At 39.6% G+C, this 20,729-nt stretch overlaps 1 protein-coding gene across 9 annotated transcripts in view; it reads right to left on the reverse strand.

Annotated features, from left to right (window-relative positions):
* The window catches only part of MAP7D3 (MAP7 domain containing 3), a 45,006-nt gene that overhangs the window by 16,512 nt on the left and 7,765 nt on the right, over positions 1 to 20,729 (reverse strand). For 7 of the 9 annotated variants that reach the window (XM_058292145.1, XM_058292144.1, XM_058292143.1 and 4 more), the window contains exons 1-7: positions 16,026 to 16,177; positions 9,848 to 9,946; positions 9,671 to 9,754; positions 7,928 to 8,091; positions 4,778 to 4,892; positions 4,181 to 4,282; positions 525 to 623 (exon numbers count right to left, since the gene is read on the reverse strand). In XM_058292145.1, coding sequence (XP_058148128.1) covers positions 525 to 623; positions 4,181 to 4,282; positions 4,778 to 4,892; positions 7,928 to 8,091; positions 9,671 to 9,754; positions 9,848 to 9,946; positions 16,026 to 16,086 — 724 coding nt within the window. In that variant the 5' untranslated portion in view covers positions 16,087 to 16,177. Of the gene's footprint in view, positions 1 to 524; positions 624 to 4,180; positions 4,283 to 4,777; positions 4,893 to 7,927; positions 8,092 to 9,670; positions 9,755 to 9,847; positions 9,947 to 16,025; positions 16,178 to 20,729 lie in introns of those variants that run through there. The other 2 variants (XM_071213103.1, XM_058292140.2) reach the window with 1 other exon arrangement.

Raw genomic sequence — 20,729 nt, forward strand, 5'->3', positions numbered from 1 at the left:
AAGTATGGTACTAAAACGGGTATTAATAATTGGGTGAGTTGGAGGAATAATACACCAAATGTAAGATATGGGCTATAGTTATTAGCAATTATTTTTATGATGCTCACTCACAGTTTGTAACAAACATTTCATAACAATGCAAAGTGGTGGTGGTGGGGGGGCTGATGTAGGGGAGCCCTGTATGATGCTGTGCATATTTGTTTTTTAAGTTCACAATTTTTTTTTTGAGGTACTGGGGGCTGGGGATTGAACCCAGGACCTTGTATGTGGGAAGCCAGCACTCAACCACTGAGACCAGTCAGCTTCCCTGAGTTGTTTTTTTTTGTTTGTTTTGCTTGTTTGTTTTTTTCAGGAGGCACTGGGAATGGAAGCTGGGACCTCCCATGTGGGAGGTGGGTGCTCAACTGCTCAAGCCAGATCAGTTCCCCTCACAACTTCTACTATACACTTATTGTCTGTGTAGGTTCATGTATGAATGATATACTTGGACAAAATTTCATTAAAAAAAAAAAGAAATAACTAACCACACAGCTTTTCTTCCTTCTCTGTTTGTTCTCGTTCAGTTGATGTATGTAGCTTACCATTTCTTCTATTCAGAGATAAGCTTCTCTTTTCTGTTTTTCCTAAAGATCAAGTGCAAGGGAGCATTATTTTTCATAAACTAAATATGTTATTTCAGGAGTGAACCACTCCTTTACTTAAACATTTTTTGTCTTCTCTACACTTGCTTGAAGGAACTTGTTTAATCTCAGACATCATGCAGAGTCTATATCTCCAATAATGTAATGATTGCATTATTTCAGTGTGCAACATACTGTCCCTTTAAGCAAGTTATTTCATAAAGTATCTTACACACCTACCTTCTTGCATTAAAAACTAGTAAAGAAATCATTTAAAATGTTACTCAGGATTGCAACTTCATTGCAATTTAATTATTACCTTGAACGTCATCTCCTGTCCCTTCTCTTTATATGTATCATTAATATGACAAGTAAACATATTAATGAAAGCATACTAGTGTTTGCTCATTACTCTTTAAGTTATCTGAAATGAAATAAAATTATTTAGAAAATGTTAAAAAATTAAGGGGGAAAATATGAGATACTATTCAAAAACATCATAGTTCCAAAATTAGGACTGTACAAACCTTTAGTTTTAGAAACAGTCCATGATGTCTAGTACTAAAGTAATTCATGCATTAGTTATAACCAGTATTTATTCACAACAAAGGTGAGCATGAACATTTGGTACAGATGTCAAAACTTAAGCAACCCAAACCATTCATAAGGGAATATGAGCTGTTTTCTGTTCACTTGAAATACGTTGGCTCAGAATACTGAGGAATGTCTATTCAAAGAATAGTTTCTCTTTGGGAGATGTAAATTAAATTACATATTGGCAATATAGTGTCATTTGAAAATTCCTCGAGTTAATGTGTTTGAGGAGCCAGAACCACGGAGGTGCAATCAATCATGTGATTAAATCACATATCCTTCATTAACATTCTGTAAAAAATGACAACATAGAGTGAACTGTTATTATGAGTCAGCTGTGAGTGGAAGAGGAACAGACAATTTGAATCAACCATGATTTAAAACAAGGTAATTTGAAATAGTACAGGATAGGTTGTTCTTCATTTGAGTTTGAAATGTTCATATTTCTGCATTAAAGAGGCATCAAACTGAAAGAGATTTTACAAAGGTAAACACATTGGCAATATTTATTTTATTGCCCATGAGATCATTAAGTACAGGATTCATCATTTCAGAGTGAGCAACATACGATATCTTTAAGCAAGTTATTTCAAAGTATCTTCCACTCTGACCTTCTTGTAATAAAAGCTAGGAAAGAAATCGTTTAAAAAGGTACTTGGACTTGCAATTTAATTATTACCTTGAAAGTCATCTCATGTTGGTCCTCTTTACATGTCTCATTAATATGTTTACTCATATTAATGTTTACTCATAAATATGTTTACTCATATTAATGAAAGCCTACTAGTGTTTGTTCATTGTGCTGAAAATGTAATCAATGTCTGTGGAATAAATTTTTGCTAATTTCTCCAAACAATGAGATGGTAAAAGAAGGTCAATGCTTGTGAAGTAATTAAGATATATTAAAATGAAAGTACATAAACATGACACTGCAATTAATAGATATTATATTATATATTATATATAATATAATTATATATTATACAATATATTATATTATTAGATATAATTTTTCTAGAAGATTTAACTGATGAAAAACAAATTAATTTTATCATATGACATGTAAGGTGCTAGAGAAAATCTTCCAACATTAATCTAGGAATCTAGACTGTACAGAAAAGTGCTTTTGGGAAGCATACTGAGGGCAGAGATGCTAAGTGGATCAACCTTTCTTAGATCACTCTATAAGAGAAAATCTGATATGCCCAAACTGTCAAACAACAAAACAAAAGACCACTCAGGCTTATCGATGGAAAGTATGAGACCTAAAAGTAAAAATAAGTATGAACCTAATAAAAATCCCTTTCGCCCCAAATGCCTTTTCACATATTAAAACTATAATACTATGGAACAGAACTGAAAATTTTTTTCCTCATCAATCACTGCTATGATTAATTATACCTTAAATGATATCCAAAAGTTTCTGCTTACTGGAACTTTATATTAATAAGTAATCAGCATTGCTCAAAAAATGTCAAGGCACCCTAATAATGCAAAAGAGACTTTTTTCCATTCAAAATATAATTATGCCTTTCTCAATTCATAAGGCACAAAAGTGGCATTTCGTCTTTTTTTAATGCTTAAGTTTGAGGAATGATGTGAAATTGCTTGCCATGTCTTTTTCCTGCCAAGATCACGTCTATTTTTATCTCTGGAAAGAAAAGGGAATTTTTTTTGATTGATGGATTTGATTGTTTAATTCAGTTCAATTACCAGTGAGACTCACCATGCACTATAAGCCATAAATAGTCATTGACACACACACAGGTATAGTTTTTTTTCCCCCCAATTAAAAGGGCAAACACCAGGAACAAAAAAGGCATTTGAAGTATCTGTAAGTAGATAATTTTGTTTTACTTAAAACATTGTGTTACTATTGCTCAGAGTTGTGAAGTGGAGCTTGCAAATACTTTTATCATTAAAAGTGATCATTTTATTTGCTCTGGGGAAAAACACGGCCATATTAGTAAAAGGTATAATTTAAATATCATGACGCACTATCAAATGACCAAAATACAAACCATAAAAAAACATGGTAGGGAAGCAGACTTGGCCCAGGGGTTAGGGCATCCACCTACCACATGGGAGGTCCGTGGTTCAAACCCCGGGCCTCCTTGACCCGTGTGGAGCTGGCCCATGCACAGTGCTGATGCACGCAAGGAATGCCGTGCCACGCAGGGGTGTCCCTGTGTAGGGGAGCCCCACACGCAAGGAGTGCGCCCCATAAGGAGAGCTGCCCAGTGCTTAAGAAAGTGCAGCCTGCCCAGGAATGGTGCCGCACACTCGGAGAGCTGACGCAGCAAGATGACATAACAAAAAGAAACACAGATTTCCATGCCACTGACAACAGAGGCGGACAAAAACAAGAACATGCAGCAAATGGACACAGAGAACAGACAACTGGGGGCGGGGGGGAAGGAGAGATAAATAAATAAAATTAAAAAAAAAAACATGGTAGAGAAGAAATCACTGAATGTCTTAGTCTTAATTATAAAACAAGGAAAGTAATTATACCTGCCTGTCAATTTTACAAGGTGGTTGTAAATAACAAATGCGATATATGTAAAGCAGAGCAAACTGTCAACTACTATACATATGCTATTATTTTTTTTAAATGAGGTATTATCCAGGTACTTAATGGAAACTGAATGACTAAACAGAAGATGAAGGAAATAGCTTATTATGCCACTTAATCATAATGTTTTCTGGTCAAAATGTTTCAGTTTCAGCTCTCCAAGTCCAACGAACCTATCTGGTATGATTAATATAAAAATTACAAAAGAAAGACTTGTATTGGTAGAAATATAAAATGATGATGATGATCTCTCTACTGTAAAACAAATGTGTTTTGCTGAAATAAATCTCAATGTTCTACCATCTAAAGAATAGATGGTACTATAAAAATACCACAAAGAATTGAATTCGTTAGATTGAAATTTAGTACACTATGTGAAATAACTACTTACTCTTAATAGAATTTTGGAGACTTGCAGATGATGTAGATATTTGTTTATTGAAAGCAGAATTCTCCTGTTCAAGTTTCTCAGTAGAGCTTGAACGTTTATCAGCTGAGAAATGAGAGAACATTTACTGTAATTATTTTTAAAGAAGAAAGCATCATTAGCTGAAACAAAATGGGTTTTCATAATGTAGTTCTATAGAGAACAGACATGCATTAATGAGATACACAATGTTCACTGCAGGCTTTCCTCTCTAACTGTATACATTTAAATTACCTTCTATGAAGTTCTGTGGAATTATGTCCACATATAGTAAGTAAATATGTAGAGCTTTTTAACCATTAACCATTTTTATTAATGATTATAAGTTTAAGATTTTGATATAGAGTTAAATAAAATATATCCTTAAAATTAATTTCACCTGTTTCTTTTGCAATTTCACATGACAAAACTTTAAATATAAATTTACTATGCATTCTCCAAAGACAACATTATCAGTGTCTTCATTTAGGATACAGTTTAAAACCTTGCACTAAATGTAACCTAATACTAATAGCCAATATTTAAATATGAACATTAAAGTTTAACAGTTATATAAATTACCAGATTTATTTTCAGAATTCAATGTTGCAGAGCCTTCCCATGACCATCTTTTTTGACGATGATCAACACGGTTGCTCCGTTCCAAGGTACGGTAAATTACGGCTTTGAATCGCTCCTATTTAAACAAATAAATGCCAACACAGTTTGAAATATTCCTTATATTAGTATAAACCTTATCTGTGGTTTATAAAACAACCTCACCACCAACATGTGTTTTGGTATCAGGTAAACGTTCTACAAATCAATACCAGTACTTTGCCTGAACAACGAGTTTCCTGTTTTTAGGAGGTACCAGAGATTGAACTCAGGACCTCATACATGGGAAATAGGTGCTCAACCACTTGAGCTACATCCACTCCCCAGAACAATGAGTTTTTCGTTTTATGGACCCTGAATTCAAGAACTGAGCATGTTTTCTCCTTTGTTTATCGTTAGAAAATTTAGAGCCAAATCTGTAGGCCATTTAAAGCAAATGTACAACTGGGTAGGCTAACAATATCTTATTATATCCTACTTTAATTTTCCCCTTTCCTTGATTCTCTCAGCCATTTATCTTATCATCTGGTATGGTGTGTATTTTTAAGTCACCTTAAATTCTTTGTGGAATAGAGCAGGAGAAAAATTAGCCAACATAACATATAAATAAGCAAAATGAATCCTATGTCAGAGTCAGCTGTTATAGCAACATTTGTATCATCCTTAATTCTGGTGTTAACTGATTAAAAAAAAAAAGTTTTTTAAAAAGCTGACGTGCTTGACTTGACCTCAACTTCAATTTAGAAACAGTCAGGATAACACCTCTACAAAAATGATACTATCCAGAAACACCAAAGTTTCCATATTTTGCCACGCTATGGCAAAACAACTCTACTTTCAGAAATGAGTTGCACAGTTTTCTCTCAGGTATTTCTCATCCCTGTTCTTTAACACACCAGGCACTATACTCAGGCAAGCAAATCAACTTCAAGGTCAGGAGATTTCTATTCTTCCCTAACTATCATCATCCTCACAAAGTCCCTACTGTTTCTCTGAGGGCAAAAACCTATGAGGAAAATGGAGAATAGTCCATTTCCTCTGAGGAGGAAAGAAGCTGCAATTCTTAAAATTTACCTAAACCCTGAAACTATAATAAAGACCAAAACCAGAGATTCATATTTTATTGTTAAAACATTCCTGATTCCTAAGAATTCTATCCCAATGCTTCTAACTGCACTGCTTCTCCTCTGTGCTCTTTCAAGTTCCCTCTTGCATACTTGGCTGCCCATGGCTCATATATATATGCTCTAGTGTCCACTCCCTCCCTCCTCAGTACCACCAAATTCAGTTTTATCCACAGTATTCTCTCTCTTGCTTTATGTAGTCTATTCATTCAGAGTGTCCATTTTCCCTGCTCTCTCTGGGACACTCCCACACTAGCTCTCTGTGATTGACTCTTTAGCCCTTTGCCATGTCTTTGGCTCCTTTTCTGTCAGTAGTGTCACTGTGTTGTAATTCTCTTCTTTTCACTGGGTTCTCCCTGTCTGATCCCTGTTTGAGATGGTCTCTTTTTTAACTCCATCCCTGGGAAAGTCTCTTTTTCCCTCCAAGAGCTCTGCCCCACCTGACACACAGGTTTCTGTTCTACTTTCCTTTGTTCTTTAACTGTCCTTAATTCATATTCTCTGTCTGGCCTTCAATCTTGTTACCACAGAGAAGTAAAATAGGGAGATGTTTCAAGAGGAAGAAGAGGGAGAGTGACAGAAATTCCGAATGTGAGTCTACCATGAAAAAGAGCATAACCAACACAGAAAAACAGTTAGAAAGACAGAGAAAGAGGAAGAGAGCCATGGATGAGGAAAAACAGCATGGAACAGTCCTAGAATAAGAAAGATCTGAAGATGGGGGATAGGGGCTGGGGGTGAGGCATGTTGTTAGAGCTACCGTGTGGGCAAGTTGAGGAGGAAAGAGCACCACAGAGAAAGATCACAGGGAGATATAGAACCAAAGAGAATTTAAAAATTAGAACAGAAAAAGGAGGAAGATGAAAACACACACATACTAAGAGGATGAAACACACACATACCGAGAACAAGAGCAAAGTCCAAAGATGGGGAGAGAAAAACAGAGGGAAGCTAAGACAAAGAAAGCAGAAGGAAAAGTGAGGAGATGGAGGCAGGCAAAGGCCATAAGTAGAAAACCAGAGACAGACTGACAAAGAGCCATCGAGCACCACTAGAATAAAGAGACAGCGAGAATGCCAACAAGAAAGAGAATGGCATCAGTGCAAACATGCCAGATTCAGCAGAAAGCATCAAACATACTTAGGCTCAATAGTGGAATGACCTAAGAGAAAAATCTGATGTCACAGCAGGAGAATCATACAGAACAAGACAGGTAGCCAAATGCCCAGTATAAACAACACAAGACAAACTGACTTGACTGAAGAGGGACAGAAGGGACAAAGAGAGGGCATGACAAAGCCACTGACTCATACCAAAAGAGGGCCAAAGATGCTACAAAAGTCCAGAAAGGAAAGGAGAGAGGCAGAGCCAAAAAAGAACAAAGAAAATGAAAGGGGAAGGGGAAGGGGAAGAGAGAGAATGTTGGCTACGAACTACTGAAGCAGAGGGTCCCAGCTGGGGTGGGGTGGGGGTGGGGGGAAGGAATGTGAAGAAAGAACACAAGGGACAGTGGAGTGACAGTGTGAGTTCACACAAGAGAGAGCCAGGGGAAATTGTAAAGGAGAGCGAGTGCTCTGATTTGGTTGGGGAGTCAGACACAATTATAGGAGTTATGACAAGTAAGGATTAGACAGTCAAATGCAGGCATACTGGGGAGGGCCAGCTGGTGGGGTCGGCCTGTGTACAGTGAGCAATGGGACAATACTGAATGCTTCTTTATAGTAGAGAGCCACTCAGAGCAAACCCTGAGCTTCAGGAACCCCATGTGCCAGGGCCAGGTTCTTCTACCTAGAATAGCGGGTCTAAATCTTGGGATCAAATTAGAACAAGGACAAGAGCTTCTAATGTTGAGAGGAAGAAGAAATGAAGAGTTGGGAGGTTCCAATTCCACAGGTTGGACAGGAAAAGGAAGAGGAGGGCTAAGAATAAAATATTCCAGACCCAGGCAAAACAGCGTATCATACGATTAACAGGCCATAAAATGATGTACCCTTTCTTCTTCTAATTTTTGTCTCCGTTTCTCTTCGGCAGATGCTCTCCGCTGTTCATCTTTTTCTTTCTGTTCTCTTAGCTTCCGTTGTTTTTCTTCCATTTGTTTTTCGTACTGGAGCTTGGACTTTCTTTCTTTTTCAAGTAGTTGCATTTCTTTATTAGCTGAAATAGTCCAAATTCATTAATATATAAAAGCCAAGAAACTAAGTTTTCCACATAATATACATAGGAGGAAAAAGTATATCTTACTGTCCTTAAAATAACATAATGTGTGCTAACAACTAAAGATTTATTACATAAGTAAACGGAGATAGCCACTAATGAGCCATTTTCACTGGGTGGTCATTTACTGACAAAGAACTGGATTGACTCAGGTGACTCTCATCTTGTCCAAAATAAAATCCCAAATGGAGAAAAAATATTTCCTATCACTGCTGATCAGAGCTGAAGTTATATCCCACCATATTAATATGTTGTACATTAAGAATTTCATAAAACACATGGCCAGAATATATGTTTTATTTCCTTCCAATAGGAAACTTCTTTCAAAGGCTTCATCTATATACAGACCATAAGCATTTTAGCTGTACATGAATGGACTTGGTCGTGTACTGCATTAAAGAACTGCATGTTTTCCCATATTCAAATTTCCCCTCCCTAAAGCCTAGAGAGTGTCTATGCAGTTGTAAAACACTCTCCTATAGAGCTACAGGAAGAAACAGCTGCTCCATCAAAACAGAGATAATTTATAGACCATATGGATGAAGCTAAGCACTAATTTTGACAGTGGATTTAGAAGACCAAAGAGGAAAGATATAAGGCTGAAAAGCACTCTTTCAAATTCTACAAAGATTATCCTTTTAGAGCCTAATTTATATGACGGTACCCTTTAAAAGCATAGCAATCAGTAAAAAGACATCAGATTTATGTTAAGATTATTAACCACTTCATTTTCAGTTTTTTAAAAAAATAATTTTTACTGACATCCCATTCTGCTTATTTCTGTAAATGCTGAAGAAATTTTCATAGCTTAGTTCTCAGAAAATTAAAACAAAAAAACTAGTCTTTTAAAAAATTAAACAATCTAGTCAAATATTTTTCATCAGTCTTCTTTACCTGATTTAGTATAAGTATTTAATGCAGTATTATAATATAAAATACAATTGTAATCTATTGTGGTGGTTTGGAGCTATGTATCCCAGAAAACTGTGTTCTGAAACTTAATCCATTCATGTGGGTATGGACCCATTGTAAATAAGATCTCTTCAAGATCTCTTAACATCAGTTAAGGTGTGGCCCAACTCAACCAGGATGGGTCTTACTCCTCTTGCTGGAGTCCTTTCTAAGCAGAACGCAATTCAGACAGAGAGCAACCAGAAGCTGGAAGTCAGTGGAGGCATGAAGAGAAGGGAGAGGAGAGGAGAGGCTGCCATGTGCACTGCCGTATGAGAGGTGCCCAGGACCAAGCATCACTGGCAGCTAGCCCTGGAACACCAGTCCTCGGGAAGAAAGTATCACTTTGATGACACCTTGATTTGGACTTCTCCTAGCCTCAAAACAGCAAGCCAAAAAATTCCCATTGTTTAAGCCATCTCATTGCATAGGTTTTGCTTGAGTAGCCAAGGAAAACTAAAACACCTATTACACAGATTCAGAAAAGCAAGTAAAATGACCTTAGAAATATATAATCTTAACACAAAATTCATTCATTTTGATTTTTTAAAAAATGTTTCAAATATACCATCTTGCAGCCTCCTGGATTCTTCTCTGCGCTCCTTTGCTAGTCTTTGTTTGATGTCATTTTTCAGCACAGAACCATCTATAACTAAAAAAAAAGAACATGGTTACACATTAATAGGGTATCACACGTTAAAGTTATGACACTTTGACATCAATCAAGGCAGTGTAGAAATTATACCTGGTTTACATGTTGCTCTTATATTTGAAGACTGGGATATAGTGCAAGTAAACCCACTCTGATTACGCCTTTCTTCAGCTATTGCATGAGCTGCAGCAACTAAAATATTAGGAGAAAAAGAAAGGAGATCAGGGATTGGAGATTAAGAATACAAACTGCTAACACGGGGGTCAGGAAACTATGGCCACTTTTATTTTTGATGATAAAGGATAGGATCATTGAAGTTAGTGTCTTCTATAAAGTAGATCTATAACAGATTAATCTGGATTAATAGTCAAGATAGATTATCTAGGATGTTCAACAATAATTTCACAAAGATTAAAAGTGCTGACTGTGGATGTGCCAGGGTATTGTGGACATAAAGATAGTTAAAATTGTTAGCAGCAGCACGAGCTTGTGGATGAGGAGGAGCTAATTATCAGCACTCAAAGATGCCTCAGCGAAGACATTTTGCCAGGTACTAGAAAAACAGCTTATAAGAAATTGGAAAAAATATGTTCCACCAAATATTGGGAATTCAGAAAATAAAGTTAGCAATGTATGGATCTGAATCTGGATATGAAAGTGTCAACAGTGAGATCCCTCAGAGACTGGGCCCAATGTAACAAAGTATATTTATAAACTACCTAGGAGCAGGGGGTTTCAACCCTGGTTGTACATCAATCACAAAGTCACTCTAAAAAAATATTAGCAAAGCCTGGGCCACTCCCACATCTCGGGGGTGGGGGTGGGAGGTGGTCCAGGCAGCTACCGTTTTTTCAAAGCTCTATCTTGATGCACAGTGAAGGCGGAGAAGTACTCATCTAGAAGGACAGGCCAATCAAATGATATTCTCTAGGTAGAAAAATATCAAACAAATATCCATTCTACCAAATGCTACCATGACTCATATAAACAGGCAGAAAAGTGGTAAAGGAACTTCAATAAGGGTTAAGTATAAGAATAGGGGAGCACGATTTGAGGAAAGTAATAAAAACTAAAATTAGAGGGTGATACAGGTAAGACTTATTATAAGGGATTCCCCCAAATCCTTTAATTCCATGTATGGTTGTATCTACCCAGGATTAGCCACATGGCCCCAAATACAGGGCACCTTCAGGAAGGGTATGGCAATTAACACTGAAAACCCTTGTATAATAATCACAGGAAATATGCCCCGTGGATACTGCATGTAATTCTGGTTTCTATGTATTAAGAAAAATGTAACAGTTGGAAGTTAGGCAATTACAATAAATAAGGGAGTAGAATGAATGGACTCTGATATGTTAGCTGCCACTGAGGAAAGAGATCTGGTAGCCATTTTACAGAGTAACCTCCAAGGTGACCTCATAATGGCTGCCATAGCGATCATTTCAAAAGAGAAAAAAGTAGTTTTTTTTTTTTTTTTTTTTAATTCAGGGACCTAACAACCCAGATAATCTATGACCTAGTTAAATTGGAAGATTAGACTCTTCTCAAGTTCCTAATAATTTAACTACTGGCAATTTTGCGAACCACAAATTTTCTTCTGAATTTTAGCACTGGCACACTAAGAAAAATTCTTAAATAGAGGTTAGAAATTAAGCCCTCCCACATAGTTTCCCACCACTAGCAACCTTTCTACTTGAGCACAGAGAAAATAAAAGTACCTTGTGCATTATTTTTGCACATTCAGTTCTACTTATAAAATTGAACAGTCCACGTTTTCAAACAATTTAGCTGTCCTTTAAAGACAATTTCTTTCAAACTGTACAATTTGACCACATTCATTCCAGAGCTTATTAAACAGAAGAAACCACAGAAGTAGCTGTGGTGGAAATAATGAACTAAATCATAAAACTGTTAACGTGGTAATAATACCAAATCTGATTTTTTTAGACCTTTAACACCCAAATTCCTATTGACAGGAAAGATATTTACAAAAAGGACAGGCTTTAAAAATTATTTAAAATGCCTAAGCAACGGGAGAACACCTTGGTATCTGGGCTTAACAAAGTGAAAGAACATTTTATTTAATTTCATTGCGAGGGAATTTACCTAACATTTACTTAAAAAGAACAGCAAGGTATTTAGAATATTTCTATCTTCATATCGTTCTGTAGTTTTTATACTAATGGTAAGCCACCAAATAAAGTAATAGCTGTCTTTTGTCTGGAGATGAATAAGGAAATGTGTAAATTATTACTAAAATTGATGAATCTTGATCTATATAAAGTACTTTTCTAAAAATTTCCACAAGGGATAACTGTACATCATTATACCATTTACAAAGTTCTTTCCATTTACATTACCTGATTTAATTCTCACAACAATCCTATAAAGTAGACATTATTATTTTCCTCATTCTTTTTCAAGATGAGCAAACTGAAGCTAAGCATAAGTTTCTCAGGTAGTAAGTGGTGAAGCCAGAACTTGATTCAGCGGTAGATTAAAATGTAACTTTACTTTTAAATATTACATAATATCAAGGAGCAAACTATGTAAGAACCACATTAACTTTTCTATGCTTTAGTTCCTTACTCCTACCACAGCTACTTCTAAGCTTACTTCTGTTTGAAATATCAGAAAGAAGGAATTAGGACCTAAATGTATAAAGTTAATGATAAACAAATTGGTCAATAAATAAATCTATTGTGAAATAAATATAAAATAAATGAAACATATGGTTTGGACTTAAAACTTACTTACAATGTACTTTTAAAATATAGCAACAGAAAGATTTTTTTAAAAAGGAGCCACCATTTATAATAAGTTGTTTAAAAATATAAAAACGCACTATGCTGTGGCTAAGAAAGGTCTAAATTTAGAGAAAATTTGTAAAAGGCATAATGAAAACCATTCTCCTATCAGGGGAAAAGTGACAATCTCTTTTGTGTAAGGATTCCTTTCTTAATCATCCTGGCTATTTAGGCCAATAAAGGCGTCAGAATGAAACAAACCCAAAACAGTTAAGCGCCCCTAGGGAGAACCCAGGAGCCCAAATTAAAGAATGCTTTCTAAACACCAGAACAAAACATATACTTAATAGATTTTTAAAAGACACCATTAAATATTTGAGGGCCTTTTGGGACAAAAAGCATTTTAGCTTACTACTGACTTTAATAAAGTGGAAGATTTCTGCTTCTCTCCCTTCCTGCTCTCTCCCCCTAAAACATATAAACACACACAGCCTCTATCACTAAATGCAGGAAGGAAGAACACTTTTCCATGACAACTAGGTCAAGCATGGTAGTAATCTTCCCAAGGCAGGGCCCAAGAACAATCACCTCCAAGTGCTTAATCCCATGGGATATCAATGATAAATACTCATCACAATACTTATTCAGCAAATCTAAATTATCAGCCACAGCTGTTGCTCTTGAAATCACCGGCACAACTCAAATAAAATTTGTAGCCCCATCTCTCCATGACCTTTGTTCCACAAGATGCTTTCTTGTGCACTAATTAGAAATATGAGATCCCCAAAATGAGTATTTTCATTAGGAAGCAAAGGTATAGGTTACAAAAATATATTGAAAGGCTTTTTTTATTATTATTATTAAAAGGGCTATGGTTTTGGCAGGGAACAGCCTACCATGAAATTAATTTTTACAGATTAGTAGATTTAATGATACTCACTGCTATTTGGATAACAGAATAAAAAAGAGCAATCGCCAGACTCCTATGGAGGTCCCACCAGGGGTAGTGCCCAAAGTTCCCCCTGGGGAGTCACACAGCAGCTACTCTTCCAAGAGCAGAATAGCTGACCCTCCCCACAGCTGCTGGCCTTGCCCTTGATCCACCCTCCAAAGCTGAGCAGTTGGGAGTGGTGTGGTCCCAGGCAGATCCATTCCATCCATGCCAAGGATCTCTCTTCATGGAGATGGGAGAATTTGCACATCACTAGGCCAAGGAGATGGTGAGAAACCATTAAGAAAAAAGTTAATATGAAACCAAAGTTAGAAATCTGCCACCAGGGAACCACAAAAATTAGGCAAATTGTGAGTTTTGCCAAAGACAACAACAGCCAAAGTCATAGGCCTAGAGAGGCCAATTCAAAAGGAGCATGTCCTAAAGAAAATGGAAATTAGAGCTGTCTACAGTGGGATAGCACTACTTGGAAAAAATATTAAGCTCCCTGTTACGGCACACATGTAAGTTGTACAAACTGCCCAGGACTTTATAGATGGGGCTTGAAAATGCTATGATAATCTGGCTCTGGAACTCAGTTGCTTTTTCTGCATTTGTAGAAAATAAGAGTATTCTTTGGAATAATTTATTCTAAACTCAGAAATCATTTGTGATTTTCGGAAAATCAAGAAGAGAAAGGTGACAGTGGCCAAGTTTCTTATGCTTGTCCAGTTGAAGTAGTCAAACAAATTTCATTTTAAAACAATTCTGTACAAAAATATGAAACACGTGTTTTGGTAAAATAAGGATATTTCTTTGGGATGCCTACAACCTTAGCACAGTGCTATGCGCAGAAAATGTAACTCAATAAATGTATGTGTATAATGTACCTATGTAGGCAATTTCTATTGACGTTCTTCTCTACTGTGCCTAAATGAGTTATTTGCTCAGAACAGTGTTTTAAATCTTGCAGCCCGGCGCCCAGCAGGAGATGAAATTGGCCTATTAGCAAAAGCATTGTATTGTTTCCTAGCAAAAGCACTGTATTGTTTCCTTGTCCCCTTCAGGAAAATGCAATTCGAGTTAAGCTGGTGCTCAGTCAAAGTCTGTGATGTTTTCAATTCCCAGTTTGAAAAGGGCAGTAAAGATGTAAACTAGGGTTCTGGATTAGGCCTTTTTTTGGCATGGCTTTCATTTTTGTGTGTGAAATAGTGTGAATTCAAGCAACTGTTCCATGCATAATTTTCAAATACTTTCCAAATGCTTTTAGGGGAATCCAGACCATAGCTCCTTTAACATACTGGAATTAATGCCTGTTACATTAAATCACTCAAACCAGTGTCAGAGAGCCTTAGGTGTCAACAGGCAATAAAACAACCTTAATTTATTGCAAACTCTCTAAAGGGGACCAGAACCATAAGCTAAAGGTAAGAAAAGGAAAACTCGTTTCTCACTATCGACACAATGCAAGTGTATCTCTTTCTGACGCATTCCTTGGGGACTTGATTCAAAGTGTTCTTAAATAACGTATAGCCTCCTAATCGCCTATTTCAGTTGGATCGAAATTGATTTTTTAGTTACATATGAAAAACCCCTCGGGATTTCAACAAACTCGTTTAATTCAAGCTCATAGTAGAAGCAACTAGCCTAAGAGCTTGCAAAAGAGCAATCCCGCAAACTCGCGGGGTGCCATATCGCCCAAGTAGTCGAGCCTTCTCCTGGCCTAAGCAACACACCGCCAGATCTTAGAAAATTAACGGTTTTAGAAGGGGGAAAACTTTTTGGCAACGGGATGGGTTGCGGGGAAAGCATGCTGAAGTACTGATTCCCGTTCTGTTCAGCCTAGGGATCGCAAGATGTCCCACGGAAGGTGACATCTTGTCGAAGTCATGTGCTACAGCAGGCAAATCAGGAGGAGCAGCGAGCCAAGTTTCATCCCAGCTTCCAAAGAAACTGATCCCGACAGCTCATCCCTCGCTGGCCCTGGCCCAGGAGGGTGCAGGAGGTAAGCCTTTGGGAGAAGGAGGATTTCAACAACCAAAGAGCATTAAACTGCGAAAGCCCTGGGCTAAGGGAACTTAAAACTATCCTTGCCTGGAAGGGATTCCCCTCGCCGAAGAGGCGGTCCCCCCGCGCGGGGTGCGGGGTCTGGGCGGGTGCCCCACAGCCCGGCCAGCGGCGCGCAGCCGTTCGCAGCGGTTGCATGTCCTTTCGCCGCTCCCCAATGCCAGGCCGGGCTGGGAACCGTCGGCTGGACGCCGGGGTTCCAGGGTGACTTACCCCCCTTCCCCGAACCTCCCCCGCCAGCAGCGCCCGTTAGTTTCCTTGCGCCCCGCCCGCGGGAGTTCCGCAGTTGGCGGTGCCGGCGGGCCTTTTCCCGTCGTGCCCCCGGCCCAGAACGGCTCCCGGTTCTCACGAGGGGTTCCGGGGGAGGGGGTGAGGGGAGGACCGACAGGCGCCGGGCGACTGTGGAGTAAAGTTTGCTGGCGACGGTCACGCCGCTCCCAGGGCCCGGGGACTGCGGGAAGCCCACCTCCCGCGCCGACCCGACCCCACCCCCACCCCCGTCGGGAGCCTCCGGCCCACTCACCCATGCGTTCCCGCAGCCCCCGCAAGGATGTGCTGCTGCCCGCGCCGGCGCGGTCCGCCATCTTCCGAGCCGGGCCGGAGCCGCTAGTGGCGCTCAGGCCGCAGTGCGCAGGCTCTGGGGCGGCCGGGCTCCGGCGGAGGCCCGAGCACCCGGGGGCGGGGCTGGGGGCGGGGCCGGGGCGGGGCCACCGCAACCGCCCGGCCCACTTAGGGGCACCAAAGTTCCCCGCGCTTCTCCTGGCTCACAGCTCCTGGACCCTCGGCACGAGGGTTTCCTGGCCGCCCGAAACTCTCTCCGAAGTTGGCTGCTCTACCCGCCCACCCCCACCCTCGGGACCAGCCAATCGTCGCCCTGCCTGGCCCTCAGGCCTTTTTTCATCTTATCTCCTCCCATTCACCTAGCAACACTGTGACATTCCTTCCTGCCACCGTTCTTTGGCTTAGCAAACCCTTACTGAGGTTCCTCCTGGGTGCACTTGTACTATGGGCGTGCTAGTCTTTGCAACGCTACAGAAAGGCCCACGTTGGGGGAAGAGACCCAGGGAGGGGAGAATGATGGGGCGTAGGTTGCTGTGAGGCGCTAGAGGCCCGATTCTAAGCTCACAATTTCTTAAACTGTTGCCGAATAAATCGTGACGCTCTAAAGGTTGAGTGTGAGTGAAATATTTCTAGAGTGTCTGTAGGTCTTTAAAGTGAAGAAGGGGGACCTATTGGCATTTATCTCTTCAGATTTTGGAGGAGGTCCTTTGAGGTTGCAAAATGTTTTTTCCCCATCCCAAGGAAGAACTTCATTGGCCTGATGAAGGTTCACGGGATAGACCCCACTTCATGGGGCACTTGTGTGAACAAGGTGTAGTCGTCCCCGTTAGTGTGGTATGACACACGGCTGTAGGGACACAGTGTATAAATGGGGCCCTAGGTATGGTGCAGGAAACCCCAAAAGGGAGCAAGAGATCATGTGTGGGGTGAGCACTTTGAAAAGCCCACTGTCTCAAAATTGCATGGAACCTATAAGTGCAAGAAGCTTATAATAGCAGTGACTCTTTACTATGTGCCAGGCCCTGTTTTAATTGCATTACCTGATATTCACTTAATCCCCTGTTACCCTGTGAGAGATGTACTATTATCAGAGAGAAAGACACAATTAATTTGTCCAGCATCACACACTTTAGTGACAAAGCTGGAGTTCGAACCCAAAACATTGGACCACAGTATCTAAGCACATGGCCTCATGTGATACTGTTTTATGAGAGACTGGGAAATATTTAATTTATATGTGATTAGAATCAGTAAGATAAAGAACCTCCCTCAAAGTGAGAAAAATGTAGGAACAGGCCTTTCCCAGGAGAGAAAACACAAATGGCCAATAAACATAGGGAAAAATGGTCAAACTCCTTAGTAGTCAAGAAAATATCAAGGAAAACCACAATAAGATAGAGGTTACACCAACAGATTTGGCAAAAATTGAAGAGTGGAGAGTAAATGTTGGTGAGGTTGTAGATCAATACAGGTGGGGGAAAAACAGTTTGGCATTACAACGCCTGATGCCCTGCTCCTAACTATATACTTAGGATACTTAGGTTCTTTATGTACTTAGCCCTGCTTGTAAGTATATACAGAGATCAGTGCTATGCATCATAACATACCAAGATGGTCTCCATGATATTTATATGACACACACATAATTAAGGCACCAGCAAAGTGTGCACACACACACACATACACACAAATATTTTGATGACCTTATCCAGACCTTCACAAACAGAAGAAAAATGCAACATCAGCGTTGTAGTTTCTTGAAAAAATGGTGACACCAAATCTAATAATGAGGCAGCAGTCTGACAAATCCAGACCTTGGCATATTCTACAAGCCAGGCAGCTTCAAAAATGTCAATGCATGAAAGATTGTTCCAGATCAAAGGAAGCTAAAGAGACCAAATGCAATGCATGATCTCTGATTGGAAACTAGACTGAAAAAAGGCAGCTTTATCTCAAAGGCATTCATTATTGGGACAATTGGTGAAATCTGAGAAAATGTTCTTTTTTCTTAAGAAAGAAATGCTGAGGAATTTAGGGGTGAAATGTCAATGTCTGAAATTTAGTCAAGTATTTCAGGGGGAAAGCAGAGTAAATATTACAGAATGTCAAAAATTTTGGTGAAACTAGATGGCTACAACAATTCTTTCAACAATTCTGTAGGTTTGACATTTTTCAAAATAAGAAGTTGGAGAAAAATTTTTTAATCTAGAAAATTGGTCTTCAGCCTACTTGTAAGCATTGTTGTCACTTTGAAAAAGAAAATTTGATTTGGAATTACACATGGGAAGGCACCCTTATGTGATCTTGTCAGTGTTTAGAGTTTCTAAAGGCTGTAACTCAGTCCTGGGGGGAGATAAGACCATTCACAAATAACCAAGTACAGGCAGTTTGTGCTAGAAGTTGGGTGAATAATTAAAATGTGTTTCCAGGAGCTCAGAGGGATGAGAGATCACTCCTGTTTCAGAGAAGCCTTCGTGGAAGAGATGGCCCTTATTCTGGACCTGAGATGAGACTGGGGAAACTTGAGAGCACTTGCCTCGCCTCCAAAAGAGCAAACGGTTCCTCCGTTGTTTCGGTTTTTTTTTTTTTCAAAATAAGCTGGTTTTCTGGATTTTAATGTAACATCTCCTATTTTTTAAAAGGATGGCAACATTAAAACTTTTGAAAAACACATTGCAGGGCAAATAAAATCATCCAGTATCTAATTGGTGTTCAAATTTGCTGATGGTCTCATTTTTTTACATGTTTCAATAAAATTCCAAACACATTGCCATTGATGGGTATGTCTTTTCATTTATAGCTCTCCTCCTCCTTGCTAACAACTTTGATAGATGATTGCACAATTTAGCACTCATTCATTCATTCATTCATACAGCAGGTAAGTCTTTCATTAAACTTTTACTGACTTCCTTACTCTGTGCCTGGCGGAGTGAGGACAAAGACAGGGCTTGGAAATCCCAGGGATGAAATCGGGGCACCCTTAAATGTTTTCCTCGGGCTAGTGCAGTTCCCGAAGGAGCCCCCACAAGACTGTCTGTACATTTCTCAGAAACAACATTGAAACTGAAGGCTGCCAGCTTGGGGAGAGTGAGTCTACTATGGAGCCAAAACATTCAGAGCTGGGAAAGAACCCAGGCGGCTCCTCTCCTCTCTTCCCCACACATGGAAAGCATGTGCTCCCCAGTGAAAAGAAAACTGGAATCCTCCCTTTTTTTTCCTACTTGGCTTTTTTTTTTCCTCTTAAACTTTACTCCAGCAGGAAAAATCATCAGAAACCTCATCAGAAAAATCATCAGAAACCCATAATGGGTCTAGGGATTGTCATTTGTTTTTTTTTTTTCCTACGAAAAGATGAAAAATTAAATTCACATGTGATGGACATTCAGCGAGCTTAGCCAGTCTGACCAATTTGCACACAAACTGCCACCACCGCAGCACGGTTTTAGACTTAGAAGCACAGCCTGATGTACCTGTCAAATTCATCCATCTTGCACACAGTTGAGGCAGCGTTCTGCTTTTGCCATTCTACTCCCATTCTGACAATTGCCCTGCATCTGTTGCCGCTTGGCTGTGATGCAGTGTGGAGTGGGGTTTGGGGGCAGGAAGATTACTGCTTGAGTCTGGACTCATCTCTGGCCAAACCTCACATTTCCTTTTCTTTTCCCAAATCTGCTCTTTCTTCCTTCTTAAGTTAGACTTACCTCTCTGGTCCTGGTTATTTCTCCACTGGGTGATGGTAGCCTCCCCAGCTCCAGAATTCCTCCTACAGCATCACACTCCACCCCCACCCCCACAGCTAACTCTTCGCACCCGCTTCCCTTTGCACTGAGGACCAGGATGAGCTGGCTTTCTAATTTCAGCAGGTGGCTCTACCGTTTCCTTTTAGGGAGTCTCGGTCTTATCTGGGGTGGTGGTAAGGGGCCATGAATTTCTGAGGAGAGTAAAAAGAGGCCACAACCTCCATGACCCCTGGAGGCACTCCCCTCCAAACTGCAAATTCAGACAAACCTCAGAAAGAAAGGATGTAGCTGCAGTGGCAGTCTGCTTGGAGTAGTAGGGAAGACTTGGATACTTACTGGTAGATAGTAGGCTATTTACTGGTAGATAGTTAAGAGCCATCATTTGTTGACCTACTCAACAGCAGGCACAGTGCTGGAAGTATGTAGATTGTATCATGTAATCCTCACCATGGCCTTATGAGATCACTTCTATTATTATCCCCATTTTACAGATGAGCCAACGGGCAGAGGGAGGTTAATTAACCTGCCTGTGGTCAGCACAGCTAGGAAGTGGCAGAGCCGGGATTCAAGTCCGTGAACGTCTGATTCCAGAGCTCATACTCTTTCCACTGTGCCTCTCAACTTACCAGTTGATGAGCCCTCATCCACTCTTAATGTCTAACCCATGTTAACCCATGTCTTCCCCCAGTTCCTATACTCTGACGACTAAGCCTTTTCCAAAATTATACTTTCTAATTGGTAAGTTCTTCCCACAACTCCTTTTCCTAATCCATGCATCAGTAGAGTGGTTGCACAGTTAAGCCGTTAATAGAGTCAACTCAAACTAGTGCACACGAAACCATTGACTATGGGTGTTTAATATAGTTCTTGCAATGGAGATAAATGTGACTTCTCTCAAGCAGCTTGCCTTCTAGAACTGCTCAGCA

Source organism: Dasypus novemcinctus, chromosome X (assembly GCF_030445035.2).
Source record: "Dasypus novemcinctus isolate mDasNov1 chromosome X, mDasNov1.1.hap2, whole genome shotgun sequence".
NCBI classification, from domain to species: Eukaryota; Metazoa; Chordata; class Mammalia; order Cingulata; family Dasypodidae; genus Dasypus; species Dasypus novemcinctus.